The sequence below is a fragment of the Botryllus schlosseri genome, chromosome 15, assembly GCF_051294905.1.
Source record: "Botryllus schlosseri isolate E-star chromosome 15, Bs_hap1, whole genome shotgun sequence".
Classification (NCBI taxonomy): Eukaryota; Metazoa; Chordata; class Ascidiacea; order Stolidobranchia; family Styelidae; genus Botryllus; species Botryllus schlosseri.
In genome coordinates this window covers 9,292,130-9,313,255 of record NC_137250.1, presented here as the reverse complement: position 1 = coordinate 9,313,255, position 21,126 = coordinate 9,292,130, and the positions used below count along the sequence as shown (strand labels likewise).

The 21,126-nt window shown below is 41.3% G+C and overlaps 1 protein-coding gene across 1 annotated transcript; it reads left to right on the top strand.

Annotated features, from left to right (window-relative positions):
* The first annotated feature begins 931 nt into the window (after positions 1-931).
* LOC145456656 (ephrin-B1-like) lies at positions 932-9,222 on the top strand. The gene is made up of 5 exons (XM_080334746.1): positions 932-1,162; positions 5,094-5,242; positions 6,775-6,900; positions 7,324-7,422; positions 8,822-9,222. Exons 1-5 carry the CDS (start codon positions 1,029-1,031, stop codon positions 9,073-9,075), a joined length of 762 nt encoding a protein of 253 aa, XP_080190872.1. The 5' UTR covers positions 932-1,028; the 3' UTR covers positions 9,076-9,222.
* Positions 9,223-21,126: the final 11,904 nt, after the last annotated feature.

Sequence of the window (21,126 nt, the reverse complement as noted above, 5' to 3'; positions counted from 1 at the left end):
AGCCTTTTCGGATATAGGGCTGCGTGGACGGACATCATTACGTCGCGTCGAGCGTTTGTATACTAGCTACAGTATATATAAACGATTCAGAAATTATATAAATGTATTACTTGGATATCGCCACTGTCACAGTTCAGCAGCTCGATATAACTTCAATGGAAATTCGTCACCTTGGCGTAAATCGCCTTGAAAGCGTTCCGACATTAGATTTTCGTAGCCATCTGCAGGACAGGAAATATTACTGCGACTCACGACTCCATCAACTCAACACCCAGGAAGATGAAAGGCGTTGCGAGATCTCACCTGACTTAGGCTCTTCGTAGCACATGAGCGTCAAGTTTTGTGCATGTTGCGGAAGTAATTTTCTGATTTTATTGCATTCGTCGCTCAACAAACAGGGGATAGTCAACGGCTAACCACACTATTCACGTGATTCGATACGGTTAATTCAATATCCTTCTCATCAACTGGTTGGCTTGATTGAAGCCGCCAAAATCCACCTTATTATTAACACCGCGCGAATCAGATCCGCGGCCGGTCGGAAGGCAGTAGTTTTCATAATGTTAGATTATTCACGAACCTTTGAAAATGGATTGTAAATTGACAGATTATATTGTAAATGGCTGCTGCGGACAAAGGATGATGATTGCAGACGACCGACTAACTGAAAGAGATAGAAAAGAAAAAATGCCATGTCTTTTATTATGCTCGCGGCTTTATTTGTCTCCATTCTGGTCGGGCTAGCGATGCGCTCGATGTCGTTCGGGGGCGCGTATAATGTTTGTACGAACACAGAAGCTTAGTATAACAACGTACTGAAGGTATATGGCCTAATGTGCCGCGGCATAGCATCAAGTTAGATGTACTATTTAGGAAGTGCTGGTACCGTCTGTTGATAACTGGTGTTACTATTGTATTGTGGATATTGATTAACGGCTGTCGATTTTCTTTTCGTAGTTTAATATCGCAGAATTACCAGGCTAAAATATATATTATTTCTGAACTGGATCTATCTTCAAACACACCTCATGGATCGAAAGCTCTGCATCTACCTACGTTGTTTTCTGTTGTTCATCGGTTTTCCCATTCAAATTTTCTCGCTTTCTTACGACTCGGATACTAGAAGACACCAGATTTATTGGGATGCCAAGGAATCGAAAAGGTAGGTTATATGAATGCACCATGCTGAAGTACAAATATCGCGGATTTCGCCACGTTAGTACGCAGGCAAAGCTGTCCCGAGTCGCAGTCTATTTGCTCAACAGGTTGCTTATAAATATTGATAACACAGACTTCAGTTGTTGTGGTGTGATATTGGAAATAGCAATAGGATATATACCACTTCTCGTAATATATTCGACATTCGTGAGTGTTTTCAGTTAAACAAACTGCCAGTGAAATCACTTCAAATCCGCCGTACGATAAACGTCCCATTCCCGGTAAGGTCATGTTTACTATGCCGATGCCAAGCTGCATCCAATGCCGCGCGATCGACTTACATTTTCCCATCCAACACCACTTCTCATTCGTTACCGATTATTCTGATTCCGGGCATATCCCGTGTATCCTCACGTAGTCACGCCTTGGCCCGTTTCGAAATTGCGTATGATCATAGGAAATCGGCTACTTAGGATTACCGGTGATTTCAGAAAATTGTCGGGAGCGGTACGACCCGTGAAGAATAATTTGTCATAGTTCTTAGCGGGATAACATAGCGTACTTCCTTATTGCCGGTTATCCCGCGCTGCAGTATTCTTACCTATGCGCATTCGCGCCACAACATCGGTGCGAACTCTGATCGTAAAGTTCGTCCGTACAATAGCGTGAATCGATTCTGGTTCTTTGACCGTGGAATTTTCACACGTCGCTACGTTGGTATATGATACGCGCGCGGCATAAGCGATGTATAGAAGGCGGTGCGCCTAATTTTGTATCGTGTTACAAGCCTAAATAAGTAGGAATAAATGTACGTTTCTTTGAATGATGTCACAGATATCTAGCGACGTCGGTCTTGTTTTGATGCGCGTGCGACAATCGACTACGATTGTGGTGACTATTTGCAGGGTCACCTTTTGACAACGACTGTTACATTGCAATGGATACTAAGTCATCCGACAATTCAGATCGATGCATTTGCGCGGTATATTCCATTACGATATTGATGACCATAGGCAACATCGCACATACGAAACAATCGCTGCCTTCTGTTTAACGAACTAGTTTTGTGTCATGATGTCTGTGTTAATTTATAATGGTCGGCGTGCCGTGTGGTTTGTGGGTTGTATTGCATTCAGCATAACCAGTGTAATCCTCAAAGAGCATTTCCTTAGAATTTCGTTAATTAAATGCAAGTTGAATGCCGCTGACTACACGAAATTTGCGATTACAATTACCCGTAAAACGTGTATCGTTCGCATTCAAACATTCGCGTTGCTTCTAATGTGCTTAATTATTAACGACGAATTCAGAACTAGGCACGGAAACACGAGAGGTTTCAATTCGAGCAAAAACGGCTTTCAAATAATTTGATCAAGACAAACATGTAAATGCAATATTTACTCATTGCGAAGGACCACTCTGACGTCTCCTTAGGGAAGTCCACGCTGGCACACCTAAACTCACATCCGATAAGATAAGTCTCGGGCTCAGATGCAATGTCATATTCTACATCCTATTTAATCGTAGTAATGAGGCCCTCAAATCTGTATTATCCATTCAATTTCCCCTGATATTGCTGCATAAAGAAGGGAACAATCCTTATTGCCGTATTTAGAATAGGATTTAATTTTTGAGGAAGCGTAAATGTTGTCTTCTGACTATATTACCCTTGACATGTTTTATGAAATGGTTAGGTATAATTATGACGTTTTCTCTATTGAGGATATGTTTCACATTTCAAGGTATATTGCAACTCAACCCAATATACGCCTCCCACAAATTCTCTTTGTCGATCTTGTTTTGCGACCAAGTGAGCTAACAATAAATACTCCTGTCGTTATAGCAGGTTTGGTCCTGAGCTATTTTGAGTGTGCAACTAGGTATAAACTGCACATCGTATTTGCTATGTCTGTTTACACACATCGGTGTTCAAATACATTGATGCCAGGCAGTGCAGCACGTATCTCTCTAAAAGCGTTGCGGAGGCATATATTGTTTTTCGACATACACTTCGCTGACTACCAATTCTTAGTTTTTTCAATAGCGCAATTAGTAGATAACTAAATGCATACTAACGCCTATCACTCTTGCCAGGTAGATTCACGCATACGCGTACCCCAGTAATAGATCCCGCGATTGCATTTATACCATTGATAACCTACAGAAATTGCACCGACTGTGGCGTTGGTATTGAACTAGGCTTATCTTGATTACGTATTGCATTATTTGGCGCCAGGCAGCTTGGCATTCATGAAACAACTTTTTTGACTCGGGCCTCTATAGTGAGGGCTACACTCCACACACGTTATCGAAAGTCAATTGCGTTGCGTCATAGGGTGAATATGCAATCTGGTTTCCAGGACCCGTAATTCTAAAATCTTTCCTAGTTTTCGTGTTTCAAGGAATATCGTGTTGCGGCAGTAATGTTTACAGCTCAATAGGGTGTACAACACCCTTTCATCTCGTTTAAATGACTAACTGATAAGCTCGTGACGTAGCATGTCGAATTGTTTGGAAAGGGGTACATAATACAGCTGTAATATCGATGGCGTGGCCCGTCTTCGGTTGTAAATAATCCGTAAATCTCCCAATATTTTCGTCCCCGGTCGGGTGTTAATCTCTAAACCCAGTCTGGAAGCGTGTCTTGCCGTTTACATTTCGCATCGTATGAGGTTTTACCGCGCGCGAAGAATGACCTGAATCACTTCTAGTGCGTATTTAGTGTATGGAGGGTTGGCATTAGCATACCGTCCATAACTATCGAGCCTTATTTACTACAAGTTCTCGATTTCGGTAGTTGAGGTGTGGAATGTTTCGCATTAACGCAGACTTCTCGGTTTTAAGGACTCTTGAAACCGCCCTGAAACCATCTTCACGCTATCTATTACAATTAAAAAAGATTATTTCAAGAATACACCATAATCGCATGAGTTAGCAATGTATGAAGGCAGGATGTGCTGGTTTTTAGTGTTGGCATTCCACAACGTTTCCCAGAAAATGTGGTTGATGTTGACCTTGCCCGTAAACGCGATACATCTCATTGGCTTGCATTCCTCTCGCCGCTGTCAGGCGAAGCGGTACTCCATTAGCGCTACTGCGTATCTGAAAATTATCAATGTGTGACAAAATACTTAACACTGTTCAAACCTATAGACTCTATGTCGAACGATATAAACATTTGATTTCGCTTGAAATTCATTGCAAATGAAGACGGTCAATGAGTTTTGATCATAATAGAACGCGACATCGGTATAATTTACCGTGACATCAACTTGGACACAAGCCGCCTTTGCGTGTTGAAGTGCTATTTCGTCTCTATCGATTGCCGAATTGGCCTAATTCTGCGCCGTCATAAATCTAAATTAAATTACCGCGATTAGACACACTCAGGCTATCTGTTGTTTTCACGCAACAATTGTTCATTGTTAATGAATTAGGGCTTCTTCATAGGGACACTTCACATCTATCGCTCAATAGTAACCTCGGCAGACAGCAATCGATAGCGGCAATCGACTTGCTATCTTAGCTACCAGATTGCGGATATAAGTGGCTTCTAAGTAAAAGCATCTGCAATCAATGGAAATTCGATTTCCACGCTCGTAGTGCTGAAATGCAATAGCTGTACTCGCTGTCCATATTTCGAATAATTCAATAATATCACGCCGTTGGTAAATCCCGCTTAGCGTGACGCTTGTAAACTAAGCGTAGTGTGTTTATGTTTGGTAACCTCACGGAGACTATTTAGGCATGCTACACGCCAAAGTTTCCTCCGCGTTGCCCCACAAGGCCGCTATTACAAGCTTCAAGGATTAAGGAAGAGAAATAGTAGTGACTTGCTCCATATAATCCGCAGTTACAGTCGACTATCTCACGCTAATTTTCGGTATTTGCTTCACGTTACGATTCGATGACCTAACATGGAATTCTCTTTACAGTATACGGGACCCGAAATTCACGCTTCAGGTCGAGATCGGGCAGTTCATGGATATAATTTGCCCGTACAGCGACTCCAGAGGCCCGCCGCCGCCTGTGTTTGATATTTACAACGTCACCGAGGATGGTTTCGTGAACTGTGACCCGACCGGTGAGTAAAATTTGATACAGACCTTGCTTTTGAGATACATACTGTACATAACAGTCAATAGTAATACTTTGTTATGTCGATTTTGTAAATAGATATTAAACTATTCAGATAGGATGAGACTGTTTGTAATCCTCTCTTCGTATACTTGGTACTTTTGGAACGTTGAGCCTTGAAGGTGGAAACCTATCGTTGGTCTAGTCAAAACCGTGACGGATTTGTGCAAACAAATATACTTCTCTATATTGAGGAAGTCGTGCGTTCAACCGTGAAAGCTACTTTTCCTCGAGATCTCTTCGTGTATGTGCCTGCTGTACTTGAATATACGATTTATTTCCATATCTAAGTTATCGATTCACTGCGTTCCCAATGTAATCGTTCCCAAGACACATCCTGAAACAAGGTAACAACACAAGAATCGAGTGACATATACCTGTACTGCTTTGTAGTATCGACCAGGCATGGTGACAATAAAGTAATTCGCGTCATACCCACAGTGTTCTCTGTAATTAAGTCTTTTGAACCGATGACGAACTCGGAACACAGCGTATGGTCCGCGTATGTTTCGACGCATGCTAACAAAGTAAACTTACCGAAGAATATATGTCCAAAATTAGCTCTGTAAATCTACATTATCACGAGCATTCTGTAGTGTTTATTCGTTGTGTGAATTACTTAGCACGTATAGTCGGTAGGTGTCGAGTATTGTACCTGTCATGTCCCGGTTTAGGAGAATCTGAATAAGCTGCGCATTTCGTCAATTGTTGAGACGAGAATCCGACCACTTACGGTTTCACTACCCGAATTGATATGCAGGAGTGATATATAAGATTCTTTCAGGCTAGTTTTGATGAACTGAATCAATAAATTCATTACACCATTACGTTGTTTGCCTTTATGTATCATTTTTCCTGACTTGAGCACTATCGATAGTTCTTAAGTGCCCCTACAGTAATACGAAATTAGATGAGAGGTCGACACAAAAGGCCGCATTCTACTAACACCGCGTTTTGGTGGATCAAATTTTTGCTCTTACTGGTTTGTTTATGTTTTGAAACAAAAGATACACCCTATAATTAAATTCTAGTTTTTTGTTAAAACGCCTTCCCTAATTAGACACGAGCATAGAATTTATCAGTATACAGATTGGTCTGGTGTGGTAATTCATTTTGACTGCGCAAAGTTCTCTGATCTACCTTGCATTGTCTGGACTTGTGAGTAAAGCTCTCTGTTTGAGCAATACTGTGTTATTAAATGTAAACTCCGAACTATACGTCATTAGATTGGAAGTTCCAGGTTGTAGATTAACGCTTAATATTTGAAGCGCGATGGGAGATATAGCACGTTTAATTGTTTGCTTCGATGATTTGAATTGATTAACCACCTGGGAAGTAGAATAGATCTCCGTCCTAAAATACGTATAGACGTTGACATTTGTGCCAATGCGGTTGTTCGCGTTTACTTTGTTCAAATCTAAAATGTCCATCCCCCGATCTGATGGATCAGACTTATTCATGTTCATCTTTTCCTTCCAGGCAAAAGGGTGATATTTACTTGCGATTTGCCGGACAGAGAAAACAAACTGACTGTCAAGTTTCAAAGAATCAGTCCTTCGCCGTTCGGCTTTCGATTTCAGCCTTGCGAGGAATACTATCTCATCGGTGAGTGATGAACACGGGCAATATTAGAGAATGGAAGCCCCCTGCGAGGCATTTTGAGAAACGCGATAGATAATAACTTACTATTTTACTCCGAAAAAAGTACTCGCGTGAGAGTTAATTAGGTGTTTCTCGATTCCTCTTAACGTTTTAGTCATGTATACGTGAACAACATCATCTGACTAAAGATATTGCTATTCCCGCTGACTATAACGTAACGCACCAAGATATGACTTCCTCATGAGGTCTGTTATTTGGTTCGGTCTTTTCTTAGCCACTGTTAACATCATTCGGTTGCTGACTGTATGATTTTGTATGATGTAGATCAGTCAATTTCAAGTAGAGTTTACGCTGCACGTGACCATATGATTCAACACTATTTACGCATGTTGACGACCATAAATCAATTTATCAATTCTGTGACAGCTATCAAACGAGACTCCATCCTTGCGCCTCCGAGACGAAGAAAGTACGGATGTAGCAGAGAGTCCGAACGTTTACGAATCAAAGTCGGGTGTATGCATGGTAAGTTGCTGCTTTTTTCGTTGTTTCATTACCGAGAATCGCCAATCTTCGTTAACCCCACTTAAAATTAATATCCGAATGCGTCGGGCATTCGAGCGCATTTCATTTGTAGTAGTATTTTAAGCATGGGATGCGCGCGAAATTTTCATATGGCCACCGTGATGCGCCTGAACGCTGATGCATAGCGATTTACGTGGCAAGGTTTGGATACAAATCATTGTAAGCTCTGGCTACTGCACATTGTGTACTGCGCATATCATGCAGAGCATATATGTATCTTTGACATTTGCTATCGAATGAATGCGGATGGATCCATTTTGATGACAAATCTCCAGTATTCGCCACACCGGCGCCGAGGTAGTCGACGGCGTCTCTGGGCAGCGCTATTCTGTGTTACCGACCAGGCATAGTTAATAATAACTGGTTCAAAGCCATGTCCCGTCGACTGCGTTTCAGCGCAAGGGAACTCAGGTAAATTAGCCGTTGCTCGCGACTCCAGTAATTTTAATAATAGCTCTGTGATTGCCTTGTTGACCTTGTAGTAATTGAACTAACTAAGTGAGCCTTAATCGTCTTGAGGCAGACGTTTCGTAAAATTTAGACGACAACTGTCGCCTCACGTATAATAATATTTCCAGTGTTCGGACAGTGACTGCGCATGTGTAGATATAAAATCGAAAATATCGGATGATGGTCGTTCGCATGGTCGCCGCCATACGAGCGAAAATTTTTGCGCTGTATTGAGCTTTGTAGTGGTGCGTCGATGTACGAGGTATACACGGTATTTGACATGTACAGAAACTTTTTGCGCGCTGTGATTTATGTTCGACAGACCGTGTGCTTTGATATGGTTAAATTCCGTCGGAAATTGAATGCATTTGAAAATATGGTTGTATGTGTCGTTTTTGCGCACGCTTCGGTTTTGGCGGTTATCGCTAGTTCATCTTCTGTTGTTTACAAGTTCATGTGTTGTCGCGGCGACCACGTATAGGTTTCTTCAATTTAGAACTCGCCAGCATATCGCGAACGCGATCAGTAAATAGCGCGTGACTGTTGTAGAAACAAGCAGGGTTGTACGGCTGCAATCGTCCGAATGTATAGGCCTATGGTGGTTCTATTTTACGGTTAATTGTTACTGCGCCTCGAGCTACGCGTCAACGATTTCCGCACTGCCGATTTGCGGTGAAGGGCAAATTTTCTCTGGATTATTTCAATTGCAGTAAATTGCGACGGAACTCAATTTTCGTGTTAATCCACGCGTTTCGGGCGAATTGCCAACACGTGACTTGAACATATTAAACTCTAAGGCATGAAATATTGTATTAGGTAAAAGTATTTGCGTTCTGTTGGAAGCTGGAAGGTCTACGTTGATAATGAAACAATTTTTTCTCAATTGCAGACAAGACGAAACACACGACCACGACTACGACTACAACGACTACCACTACCGACATCAGACAGGACGATCCGGATGTCATCGTGCCATCACTGGATCCTGTCCCGGACAAAAAGCTGCCCGGCGTTTCACTGGAGTTGCGTGACGACCGTAGAAAGGGTGGAAACGGTTCCACCAAGATCGCCGAAATGAGCATAGTTACGTTATTTTTTGCGTTATTTGCATCGTTATGGTTGTTAAACCAGTCCTCAACGTGAATGGACAATGCGCGCGACATATAGCAGGCGAATTGCTATTGATTGCGGATGAATATCGCGCTCAAGATGCGACTGAATATCCCCGACTAGGGATTACTTCGGTACGGAGGAGGTGAAGTTGGTATACCGTGTATCCCGCAACTAAAAGAGGAGAAAAACTTGTCTCGGATAATTGCTGTTCGCTATAACGTGACGTCGGTTGCGCTCAAGTTTGATAGCTGGTATATCACAACTAAGTTTGCGTAATGGTGTTTTTCGTCGAATCGGGTTATTGTGGAAGTGTTTTTTGTCGTTGGATGCTGGAGACGCGAGAGTGCGCTCGAAGAAACGGTGATTGTGCGTGTGAAATAATAAGGTGCTATTTTTGTTGTTTTCACTGTGATAACTGTCATTGTCAACGTGTTTTTGGGGTTGTTTTGCAATCCGTTTGTTCTAATATCGTTATCTGCCGCCTCAATTTCAAGATTATATTTCAAAATTACTTTCATTGAATTACAACCGAATAAATCATAAAACTCTGATTCGCGTCTGGCATGAACAGTTGTGGCTATATATATATATATATATACGGTTCGTCAGGCGTTTGGCTGGAACGCGTATTGGTATCAGTTCGTGTCGGAGAAATGCACGAGGGAGAAGTTGCATTAGAGAGTTGCTTCTTCGCTAACTGAGGCTTCGTTTTACGAAACCAAGCTGTCTGAAACGTGTGCCCGGTCGCCACCGGCCGGCATCCAGCGCAGTGAGGAACTCAGCTTAACGGTTAGACTATACGCGTCTGGTTGGGCGTATAGGTGTAATTATTGAATGGAATTGTCTGCACGGGACGCTCAACGAGGTTAACCTGGCGGGTTTATACGTCATACCGCTATAAAATTTTGGATTAGCCTCAATGGCAGCATTGTCGGAGGTAATAGCGAGGTTTGTTGATTACATCTCAATTCATTTTCCCCGTGCTCGCGCAGATCTACGTTTGTGGAACGAAGTTCTGAGAGGAACCAGTAACAAAGGAGCTATTTTGTTTAGCAGACATGTCCGATGTAGAATTTGAGAAGTTGAAGTCAGAAATATACATAACGAGAGGGATAAATGCCTATACATCGATTCACATTACGTATCTGTGCCGTGTGCGCATCCAGCGTGCAAAGTGCAAATACATATAAATGCAAAACAAGAGTCCATCTAGAATTCTAGATTTTATCACGTCGTCGAAGTATTTGCTTGCACGCTCGAAATTTTCCCTGTGTGCCGTCGCGAATGGAGTGGCTGGCAGTGATTGTTTGGGCGTAGACCGCATTTAGAAATAGCCGTAATCGCCGTACAAGTACTTTTGTTGGCGCGAAATTACTGTGTCATTATTCTACTAATTGTGATTAGCGGATGCAACGCCGCTTCCATAATGTGGGAATTATATTTAGCTGCTCATAATCTTATACCGAACCGATGATGTCCTAACTACGGGGCATGTCGCATGTAGTTTCAGCAAGTACATTTTGTAGAGGATACCGTAAAGCAGGGGTTCTCAACTTCCCTTGTATAACGGGCCGCATTTTAACAGCAGAAGACGCTGCGGGCCGCAGAAAAATATTTACATGTATTTGTGGGGTAATGTTAAATTTAGGCTAATGTAGCCCATTTACCAGTCGTATACGGCCATGTAGTACGTTGTTATGCATTCTGAAGCATTAATGGACAGCGTTCGTAAGTTTGCAGCTGCTGCTTGTTGTAAGACTATGTAGGCCTATCTTCTTGCGGCGCAAGTAAATCACTTCACGGAGCGTGCATTGCATTCGATACCAAGACGGTATATTCAACTTCAAACCCTTCCACCAGAGAACCGAACTCTCTGTTTCAATGCGTGAGAGAGCAAGTATAAAATTACGGTAACTTTTGCGTTACGGAGGCAATTATCACATTGAGCTCTGAGTGATATGTGAAGAAGTCTGGTGATCGGGGCCATTTCTGAACTAACCAATCGGCCCTTTTTCTTTCCTTCGAAGCCTGGGGCCCTGCATCATTAATTACAGTAATCAGCTTTGTCAAGTTAATATTTTTGCTGGTCCCCTACCCACGTTTGCCCAGCCTGTATTTACTCTGCATATAGGCTACGTCCACTCTGATAAAATTCAACCAGATAATTAGTTATGCAATATCGGTGGATTCGTCCGAGGCTGGGTTAAGTAGTCTACGCGGCAATGTGTTTCAGAACATGCGAAAAAATACCGACTGACATTGATGTTTCTCGTCTGGTCACGATTGAATCAGACGACTGTATCTTCGCAATTCGTCGGGTGATCTTGTCCTTGCTACTAAGTTCCGAAAACAGCAGATATTCATTCGCAAAGAATGTTGAGGTTTTATTGAAATAACACCTTCTTTAGCAGATTTCTTGGTTTTAGCGATATTCCAATCAATTTTGAACGATTGGTCTGTATCGTCATCGGCAATCTCAACAAACGTTTGCACTGAGTCTAACACTCTTTAAAAATATAGGCCTACTACGTTACGGAATTCTCTTGAACTAGAGTCCAGTCGAATACCGATTCAAATCAATACCAATCTTAAGTCGAGCATACATCAAGAAACGAGAACACATTAAAGCAGGGGTTCTCAAACTATTTTAGACACGCCCTCGTTTTTGATAGGTAAAATTTAGTGCCCCCTTATCGTCATATAACAAAATGCAACCAGAATGCTAGCAACACAAACGGCTAGTTCGATGGCAAGGAAGGTTATGGCTGTTGATGAGAGAATTCTCAAATATGAAATTCTGACTATACACCGAGAAATAACTAGGAAACGGAGATAAATTGCGCAGAGCGCAAATTTTTTTGTTCAGTTGACCGCATCTTCGCCCACCCCCTCAGATGCTTTCAGGCCCCCAAGGCAGCGCATCCTCCAGTTTGAGAACCACTGCTTTCAAGAATGAGTAATCAAATGAAAGATGCGAAAGGTGCGATAAAAGTGCTAAGTATCAAGATAAAATTAATTTGTAAAAATACCGTGTCAGAAGTAATTGCGTTTATAATGAAAGATGTCGCGGGCCGCAAAATAATCGTCTGCGGGCCGCATGCGGCCCGCGGGCCGCGGGTTGAGAACCCCTGCCGTAAAGTGTAGGCGACTTCCCATCGCGTTGATCGTCTGTCAAAAATCCCCGAGACCATACATTACTTCTTATGATCACGTATCCTATGTATATTATATTGTATGATGTATAATGATGGATTGGGGGAACTCATCTATTGGTATGGAAAAACGAAATACATTTTTGCATCGATGGTCGAAGACTTCGGGAATCACGCCCGTGTGTATCTTATTTCTAGGACAACTAGATATAATCGGAAGAGAATAGTGAGAGGGAAGGTTGATAAATTGAACACGATTCAGGATTACTGATGAGCAAACAAGTCCTTGTGACACAAAAGACCTGCGCATTGCTATTGGTGTTCCTTTCGAGGTCGCTACCATACACACTCCGGGTGTTAACATAAAACAGTTCCATTTCATCGTTCATCAGCCCGAATGGGAAATATCACTCGTTTTGTCCAATTTTTTTCCGGCATACAAAAAAGAAAAGCAACTTATCTCTGTGAATTGCATAAGGCGAGGGGTCGAAATACTTTCACGCGAAAAAGGTATATGATATGTTGACAGCCGTCCATTGGTAAAGGGCTACTTGAAATCTGTACTGCGTGTTCGAAACAAGTTGATGGTAAAGATGACAACCATTATATAATCAACCCTTGTCAAAAAGGATTTGTGCAGTCGTCGGTGACCGGGTTAGCTTAGAACAAACTATTACGGATTCAGCAGTATTCATTTCTAGAGAATACCTGCCAATCATGACTGACAAATAGCCGAACACCATAATGGTTTCATCAGAAACTTTGGTATGGAGCCCTTATGCACTCACGCAAACTAATCTGTATCCTGTAAGGTTGTCTGTCTATGCATATTCTTCATTTCGGCATGATAGTATAATTTTAAACGACTTGACGTGCAAAATGGGGGCAAATTGCCCTCTCTCGTGCATCCTCCATTCCTGGGGTTTCGGATATTGTTAAGTTATGATTATGCTTTGTGTCATTAGGTAGTAGGTGTATACTCAATTCCTGTTGTTGTTATTGATTGCTACAATTTGTGTTGTGTTCATGTTGAATTTCTAGGAAATGCAAATCCAGACCGAACGTGGGGTTTCGGCGACCAAACTTCTTGGAAAAAGCGACAACCATATCTATAAGGCGTATCGAAGGTATGCAAATGCCAATTTATACATCCGTATGACGCAGGTGCAGCGTATCCTTAATCCCTGAAATAATATTTTTCGATATTTTCTTATACAGCCGTACGGAGTAGTGACATATATATTATATTTTATAGCGTATTGAAGTTATAGAACACAATACCAAATGTTTGCTGTGGTCTGTCACCCAGTGAAAGTGGCCCGAACTATCACCGCCCGTTTATCGCATTTACATTGTGTTCGTGTGATGATTGCGGTGCGGTATTCAAAAGATATACGTCTGTTCGAGTTTAGTGTTGATTTCTCAACGGAGATTAAGCCGATTTACTATGGAACTGGAAACCGACTGACGTCAAAACTGCGCGGTTTTGATCGACGTGAATAATCGTAAATATAATCGTCCATCCCGATCTGTCTTTTGTTACAGAGGTCACCAACTCCAGACCAGTCAAGTTTTGTGAGAGTATAACGAAATATTAGACGTGGTCATTATGCAATATGCATACATTCGCGACGGCGAAATAGGCGTGTATAGTGCTGCCGCCACGAAGTTATAGCTTGTCTTGATTTCACGCCTTTAAACTATCACTCCGGGTCGTAATAGATGTAGCTTCAGTTGTGGAAAAATATCAATAGGCCCAAAAAGTTATTTGCTACAGATGTAGTTACAGAGGCCAACTGAGCATAACATTTTTCGTTGTATATATAGGTTCATTATAATCTCGTTTTCCTCGAGAAGACTGCTGCATAAACTGCCCAAGTGTCTAAGGTATATTTGAACGTAAAATTTCGCAGAGTTGCGCAAAACATTTGAACCGTTTCTGTAGATGCCAAACATTATATCTTGGCCTTATGATCTCACCAATGACCATGCAGCCTGCGGCGTCAATGAAGCTGAAAAATGTCACTTCAACCCAAACCCTGCTTCATCATTTATAGTCAAATATTTGACGAATAAGCAGTCCGCCACCATAGCAAAAACGTACATGTGGAGTATTCCTATTCCCTTCGCACATCTTTATGATCTCCGTTGCTTGAAAACTCCCTCGTGTCGTAACATGCCTCCAAATAGAGGCACTAAAGTTTTCATTCCCAAATTAGTGAGTAATGCTATAGACAAAGTCCAGGAAGGTAAGGTGACTTGATCAAATAAATCGACTCCTGGATATATGTACTTGTCCATCGTATGTCGAAAGTATGCGCTCGCGGAGAGCTGTTCACTGTGTTCAGTATTCAGTGTTCAGTGTTCATGTTCAGTTGTTCACTAGGGCTCTTCGAAAATGACTTTTTTTCTCAAATCGTACTGGCTACTTGATAAAATTGTTAGGTTACCTAAATTAAGCCTACACACAAAATTTGGTTCAATTCCAGCCAGTAACCGCTTTGCTACAGGAGAAGAAAGTTCCTATTTATTATCTAAAAATAAATGATAAAAAATTTGAAAATTTTTTGTTCACCCCATGAAAGTGTGAGGCTGTCAATAGAAACGATGTTCACCAAATTTGGTTCAATTCCAACCAGTGGAAGCGGAGTTATCGCCGTCGAAAAATTTGGATTTGAATAAAATAGTATTTGCGGTGAGCACAACTATAATAAATAAACAAAGAATCGGTCACCGTAAATACTATTTTATTCGAATCCAAATTTTTCGACGGCAATAACTCCGCTTCCACGGGTTGGGATTGAACCAAATTTGGTGAGCATCGTTTCTATAGACAGCCTAACACTTTCATGGGGTGAACAGAAAATCTTCAAATTTTTCATCATTTATTTTTTTATAATAAATAGAAACTTTCTTCTCCTGTAGCAAAGCGGTTACTGGCTGGAATTGAACCAAATTTTGTGTGTAGGCTTAAATTAGGTAATCTAACAATTTTATCAAGTAGCCAGTACGATTTGAGAAAAAAAAGTTATTTTTGAAGAGCCCTATTGTTCACTCGTTAGGCTCGTTAAACTGGTTAGGAATTCCTGCCTGTATTGAAGTTCGGTACCTTGCTCCATTTCTTGTTAACTTTCTGCTGTGCATACCTGGGGCAGACGGTGATTGTGGGTATGAGGATAATCGAATTTTGTGCTTCCGCGGTGTTGCCGGTGATTCAATTTGGCAACAAAGCCTTCTCTGTTCGTTTACACGAATCGTAACGGGATTAAATGGAGTAAGTCTCTGTGTTCAGATTCTAGACGCACAGAAGTTAGCCACCTCCCGATATAGACAATACACATTGCAGTATTTTGGTTTTCAAAAATACTTGGATGTTGCCGGGCAGCTACAAGAGATTAACTGTAATGGCTCCAATCAAGATAAAAAAATAAGCATTATTTCTGCAAAAGGCAAGATCCCTGGAGGATCCCACCCACGCCTAACGACCAGTCATACGTAAAACCTTTCCCAAAACGCATTCTCCTGCTATCCATCCGAACAAACTTTGTGCAAATTATTCTCGCACCGATAGCAATGACTTTTTTAAAATTCTAACCGTATATGGGACGCTTCCTATTATTGAAAATGTGTTTAGGTGGTATTGGCTAAGATCTATTATCATCATCATAGTCTCAACAATGTTTTAGTCTAAATTTGGATAAACTGGCCATGGCATAGTTTACGATACGCTATAGGGGACAGACGAAAGAGAAGCTGTATTGCAGGTGAGAAGGAAGAAGAATCGATTGCTTGTAAAACGAAAGAAAATGAATATTTATTCGGTGAGGTAAATACGGCGTTCTCAACGTTGAATTGCAGCGGCGTCGCGTCCTGTCAATAAGGCGCTCGGCGCTAACACTCGAAGTTTGCAAACAAACATACGATAGTACTTTAATAACCTTCAGGTTACAGCTAGTATGGACACTTGGACAGCCGAGTTGAGAATTGACTCGGTTTGTCTTGAGTATTGCTGCGCTTGGTTATATCTGTGCTCTCTCCTTGAGATTAATGACATGAAATAATATTTACTTTGTCGACAATGAGTTATTGTTGACACTCGTAAACCCAGCGTAAAAATAAAATCACGGCCATTGAACTCGCACGTAGATTGGATCTTGTCTGTTAAAGGTGCTCTCCACATTAAAAATTAGTTCCGTTTCGGGTACCGAAATCTCAAAGCACTTTCCTGAACAATTTTACATAGATGTAGAATGCATATTGTCCCTTTAAAATTGTTATTACAATACCGAACAGCCTTGCATGTGGTTCGTAAGCCTTTCTGCTAGGCATTGCTTTGTCCGGCTATAAGCCAAAGTTCATATTATGCCGAATGCACAGATCTATGACTTCTGTTTTCGCATGAGTTTTCAATGACAAGTTGCAAATGACAAATCGCCAGCTGCGATGAGCTATACGAGCACTTCGGAAATGAATAATTCCTCAGTATTTACGGACTTGATTTTTGGAGTAGGTGTGCCGATAAGGGTGCAGTACACAAAACTTCCTTATGATCAAATTGCATTCCTTACAACGAGTTTCGGTGATTGATGCTATTCCCCAACCCCCATTCCGTGGAACGATCTTTACCTTTTGCAGTGCAATGGAAGAAAAATAGGAGATGAATTATTGTGGGAACCCTTTTTTTGGTCTGGCAAAGTCATCAATGGTGGCAGGACGTATATACGAAACTAACAGCTTTTAGAAATCCGGTAATGTTCCAAACGATAAGATATCGGAACGGAATGAAAACGATTTTGAACGGTCATACGTTGATGGCAATCCGAAGTGATTTGCTTCTTGAACAAGAAACTTTCAACCCAAAATGCTATTCACGAAAGGCAATTAATAGTACATCTGATGTACGATTTAAATAAGTGAATTGTTAATGAATTTACAATGAGATAGCCATCACAGCGTGTACAACGTTCCGAGACCACTGATATGTGGCACTTGTAGAGTGTGATGTCATAAAATAAGATGCTGGGAATCTTACGCTTGAAAATATGGAACACCAATTTTCCGCGACTATATGTAAGCTGCTGCATATTTAGCTCCATATTACTCTAACACGAGAATAATATATGTGACTTTGAATGCGAATTTCAATTTATTCAGTTTGTGATTTGAACATGAGTTTCAGTTATCAATTCAAGCCATTTATCCCCGCATCACATAGCACTCGAAGCCTCTGGGCTACCATGGTGATCGAAAGGCCTCCTGACCTGACCTGACCCAACGACCTTTAATTTAACCTCAATTTTGTGTACAGTACTCGGATTATGTGCGGGCACCTTCGCTGCATTCAGCGCGCGTTCCAATCGAAATCCAGAAAGCTGATTCATTGTGATGGCCCGCGTTTGTCTTCACACTTGAAACCTGCCCACTACAGAGTTTCAAGCATTCTTCAGGAATTAACGCCGTAAATGCGCGAGAAGTTGTTTTTGTGTTGGCGCTAATTGCCAGACGCGCACTCCCGGCTGCGCCCTCCAGCACGTCGCTGCTCAAACAGGTCCCGCATGGTTGATAGATTGGTCTCGTTTCTCGAAAATTTTAAGTGAAGGATCAATGTTTGCGAGGTGCCTCTCTCGTCGGGCTGAAGTTGGCATAAAAAGCTCTTGAGATTTATCGCAGAATACGTGTAGCGAAGACCTCTTAGAATGAGTGTTTGCTTTTCCGTGCGCTCAACTAAAAGTGTAGTAAAAACACGATCGGAAAACCATCGCATACAGTGATTTGCAGAGGTACATGCGTATCATTGTGTTCACGAATGTTACAACGAATTTGAGACGATCCGCACATTATATGCGTTGGTGTTGTGCTGAATTTGTTGATATATACTCGGAAATGGCGTGTTAATAATTGCATAACGTATCCATGTATTATTATTTATTCTATAAGGAATAATGGCGACATCAAGTAGCATAAAAATATAACGTTAGCTACTACATATTGTTGTGGTTTGTGGTATTCATGGTGTTTATCGACTGCTATGGTCATTTGCACCAGGCCAATTTTCTTAATTTTTATTCCGTGGCTGCCGACTGGTAGCACGACCCACTTCTAGGCTTTTTATAAGACACCGCTTACACGGATGAGATGGCGAAGAGGAAACTAGATAAACATACAACAAAATTGTGTAAGCCAAAGTTTGGGTTGGGCTGAATTGATTAACCCGTGTCGCCGTACAAGCGAACAGAGTTTCAAAGATAGTTAATCTGTAAAGCGACTCTTCCCTGCCGGGTTTTTCTCGGAGTCGGGTTTTGTAGATGTCAATTTACAATCAAACCTTCACGACGGTCAATGGTCTTCTTGATAAACATTTCGCGAGGGACTAGTCATGCAATGATACAGATTTGTCAAGATTGTTATTCCGTATTTACGAGTTTTACCTATCAGTAAAACACCTTCGTCAAACTGGAGCTAACGATATACTAGCAATGGCGTGTTATCCGGTTATCGCATGGTCATAATATGATGGTATCTGGTCATAATATATGGTATAAGAGTATAAAGGTCAAACCAGAGAAATGTGTACGGTGCATTCTGGGAAAAGGCGATAGGTGAGGTTGAAAGAATTGTGAATATAAATTACTAACCTCCGTAGGTTAGTAATCTAAAGTGTGACAGAGGAAGATATTATGATCTATGATGCATTCTGGGAGAAGTTCATGGGTGAAAGTGTGTATATCGTAATTTGTCTTAGCGGCTTGGGTGGATATGCACTATTGCTTCTTGACGCGATGCCATTTATCAATATCAGTGCGTTTTCGGTATACACTGTACCAGAGATGAGCATGGATTAGGATTAGGTTTTGAAAAAACAGGATTTGTGAAATTTTGTCGGATTTGGATTGGATTTGGATTAGAAATTTTTTTCAGAACGGATTAGGATTTGGATTGGATTTACCTATTTTCTGGGAGATTGAAATGTCGTGTGGCGAATGGTGACAAACTTGATTCAGATCAGTTATTAATGTACTTATGGATACTAAGTTATCTTGAATCAAGTGAATAGTTGGTTGTGAAAGAAAATTTTCGAATCCCTCCATTGCATAAATTAGTATTTTTTCTGAATTTCCAGTTAGAATCGGATTAGGATAGGACATGGACTTGAATATGAAAAAGTTATGGATTAGGAGTTGGATTTGGATATGAAGGTTCGGATTTGGATTGGATTAGGACATAGAAATTTCAAATCCGCTCATCTCTGCACTGTACCCATGCGCATTTAGTTAAGGTTACCATATGTCATGTTTTAAGAGGATTTGTCCTCTTTTTTTGACTTTTTTGAAGGTGTCCTCGGAGGACGCCCGAATCTCCTCTTTTTTGAGAATTTTGGGTAAATATATGGCAGAATAGACTTAGATACAGTAAATCAGCACTGAAGTAACGCTCCAGCGGGTATTTTGGGTCAACCGACCTCGAAATGGAAAAAATTTACCATTTTCAGGATTTTCCTCCGGTTTTACAAGACTGAAAATTTTGAAAAAGATTTCCAAAATAGGGTAACCCAAATTTGGTACAACTGCGAACAAATTACCATTTGCACATTTGCAAACCTTAATCTTGAAAAATTATTGCTTCGTGGATATATGAATTGCACTTCGATGCCAAATTACACAACACGCTCTCAGTACGCCGCATCAGTGACTCATCACGTTAAAATAACACCATAGATGCGTAGCGTATGAACTTGTATTTATGCCATAACTCGAGCCAAGCCTGTAACATATTCCCAGAGTCATTGTGCCTGTGGCCCAGGACAACTATTGATGAGCTGCTGCAGGGATAAGTCCATCGATCTCAAGGTGCTTATGATATTACCTATAAAGATGTCAAAAACGAAGTACGCAACTACGTTCGGACTGTGTGGCAGACCGAGTACCGAGATGCAGAGACGGGAAACCACAACACACATTTGCACCAAACGGCACGTACAGACGACGTTTTCCTCAATGCACAGATCGCGTTTGTATGAAGCGATAATATTTCGTCTCCGCTACAATCATTGCCGCCTAAAAGGGCATGTATTTAAAATAGCTGCATCGACACGCCTTTGTGCGACCTATGGCTCGTACCCGAGACTATGTGGATCACTTCCTCCTCGCACGCCCAAAATAAGATTGGCACTAAGCATATTTAATCGATGTTTCCTCGTACTTAAAAGTAAGTAGAATTCACCATATATAATCTTCTCGTGCGTCCAGAACCTCTCGTTGAATTCGTCCTGGCCAGCAATGTGATAATTTAAGGCATTTTTGCGTAAATGACTTGGGACTTGTGATACGAAGTTTTTGCAGTGGCGCACCAGACAGATGATGTGATATAAGCGCCACAATGTATCGTTTTCACAATTAATAGTAATAATAATACTAAAGGTGCTTTGCGTGTAGAGACATTTAGCGATGAGGATTAGTCGCTATACATCCAAATGGAATGAAAATGAAAAACATGGAAAACATACAATATGCTTTTTTCCCTTTTGATCTTAGACGACGGATCCCTAACCTGTTTGAGTGCGACCGAAACCTGAGTTTTACTAACGCTTCGCGACCCAATCCTCACGCATCGCAAAAATTAGTTTTTTAAAGTTATTGTGCCACGCTTGTTCGGGTATAGACAACATACAGATTACAGACTATCAGTTTCAGTGGGCTACATTCTCCACAGCAATTGGTGTCACTGAAATATTTCATTCATAAGAGTTTTAATGCAATAGAAAAGTCGTCCAAAACGATTCCACGAACTACCCACGATTCACGTAAACCTATAAATTTGCCATACGGCTCGTTGAACAATATGCATGTTAAGGTTACGGCTTGAACTAGGTCTTCTATAGGTTTGTCGTTCTGTGACCCAATTCCAAGCAACTGTCAGGCTAACCTACTTA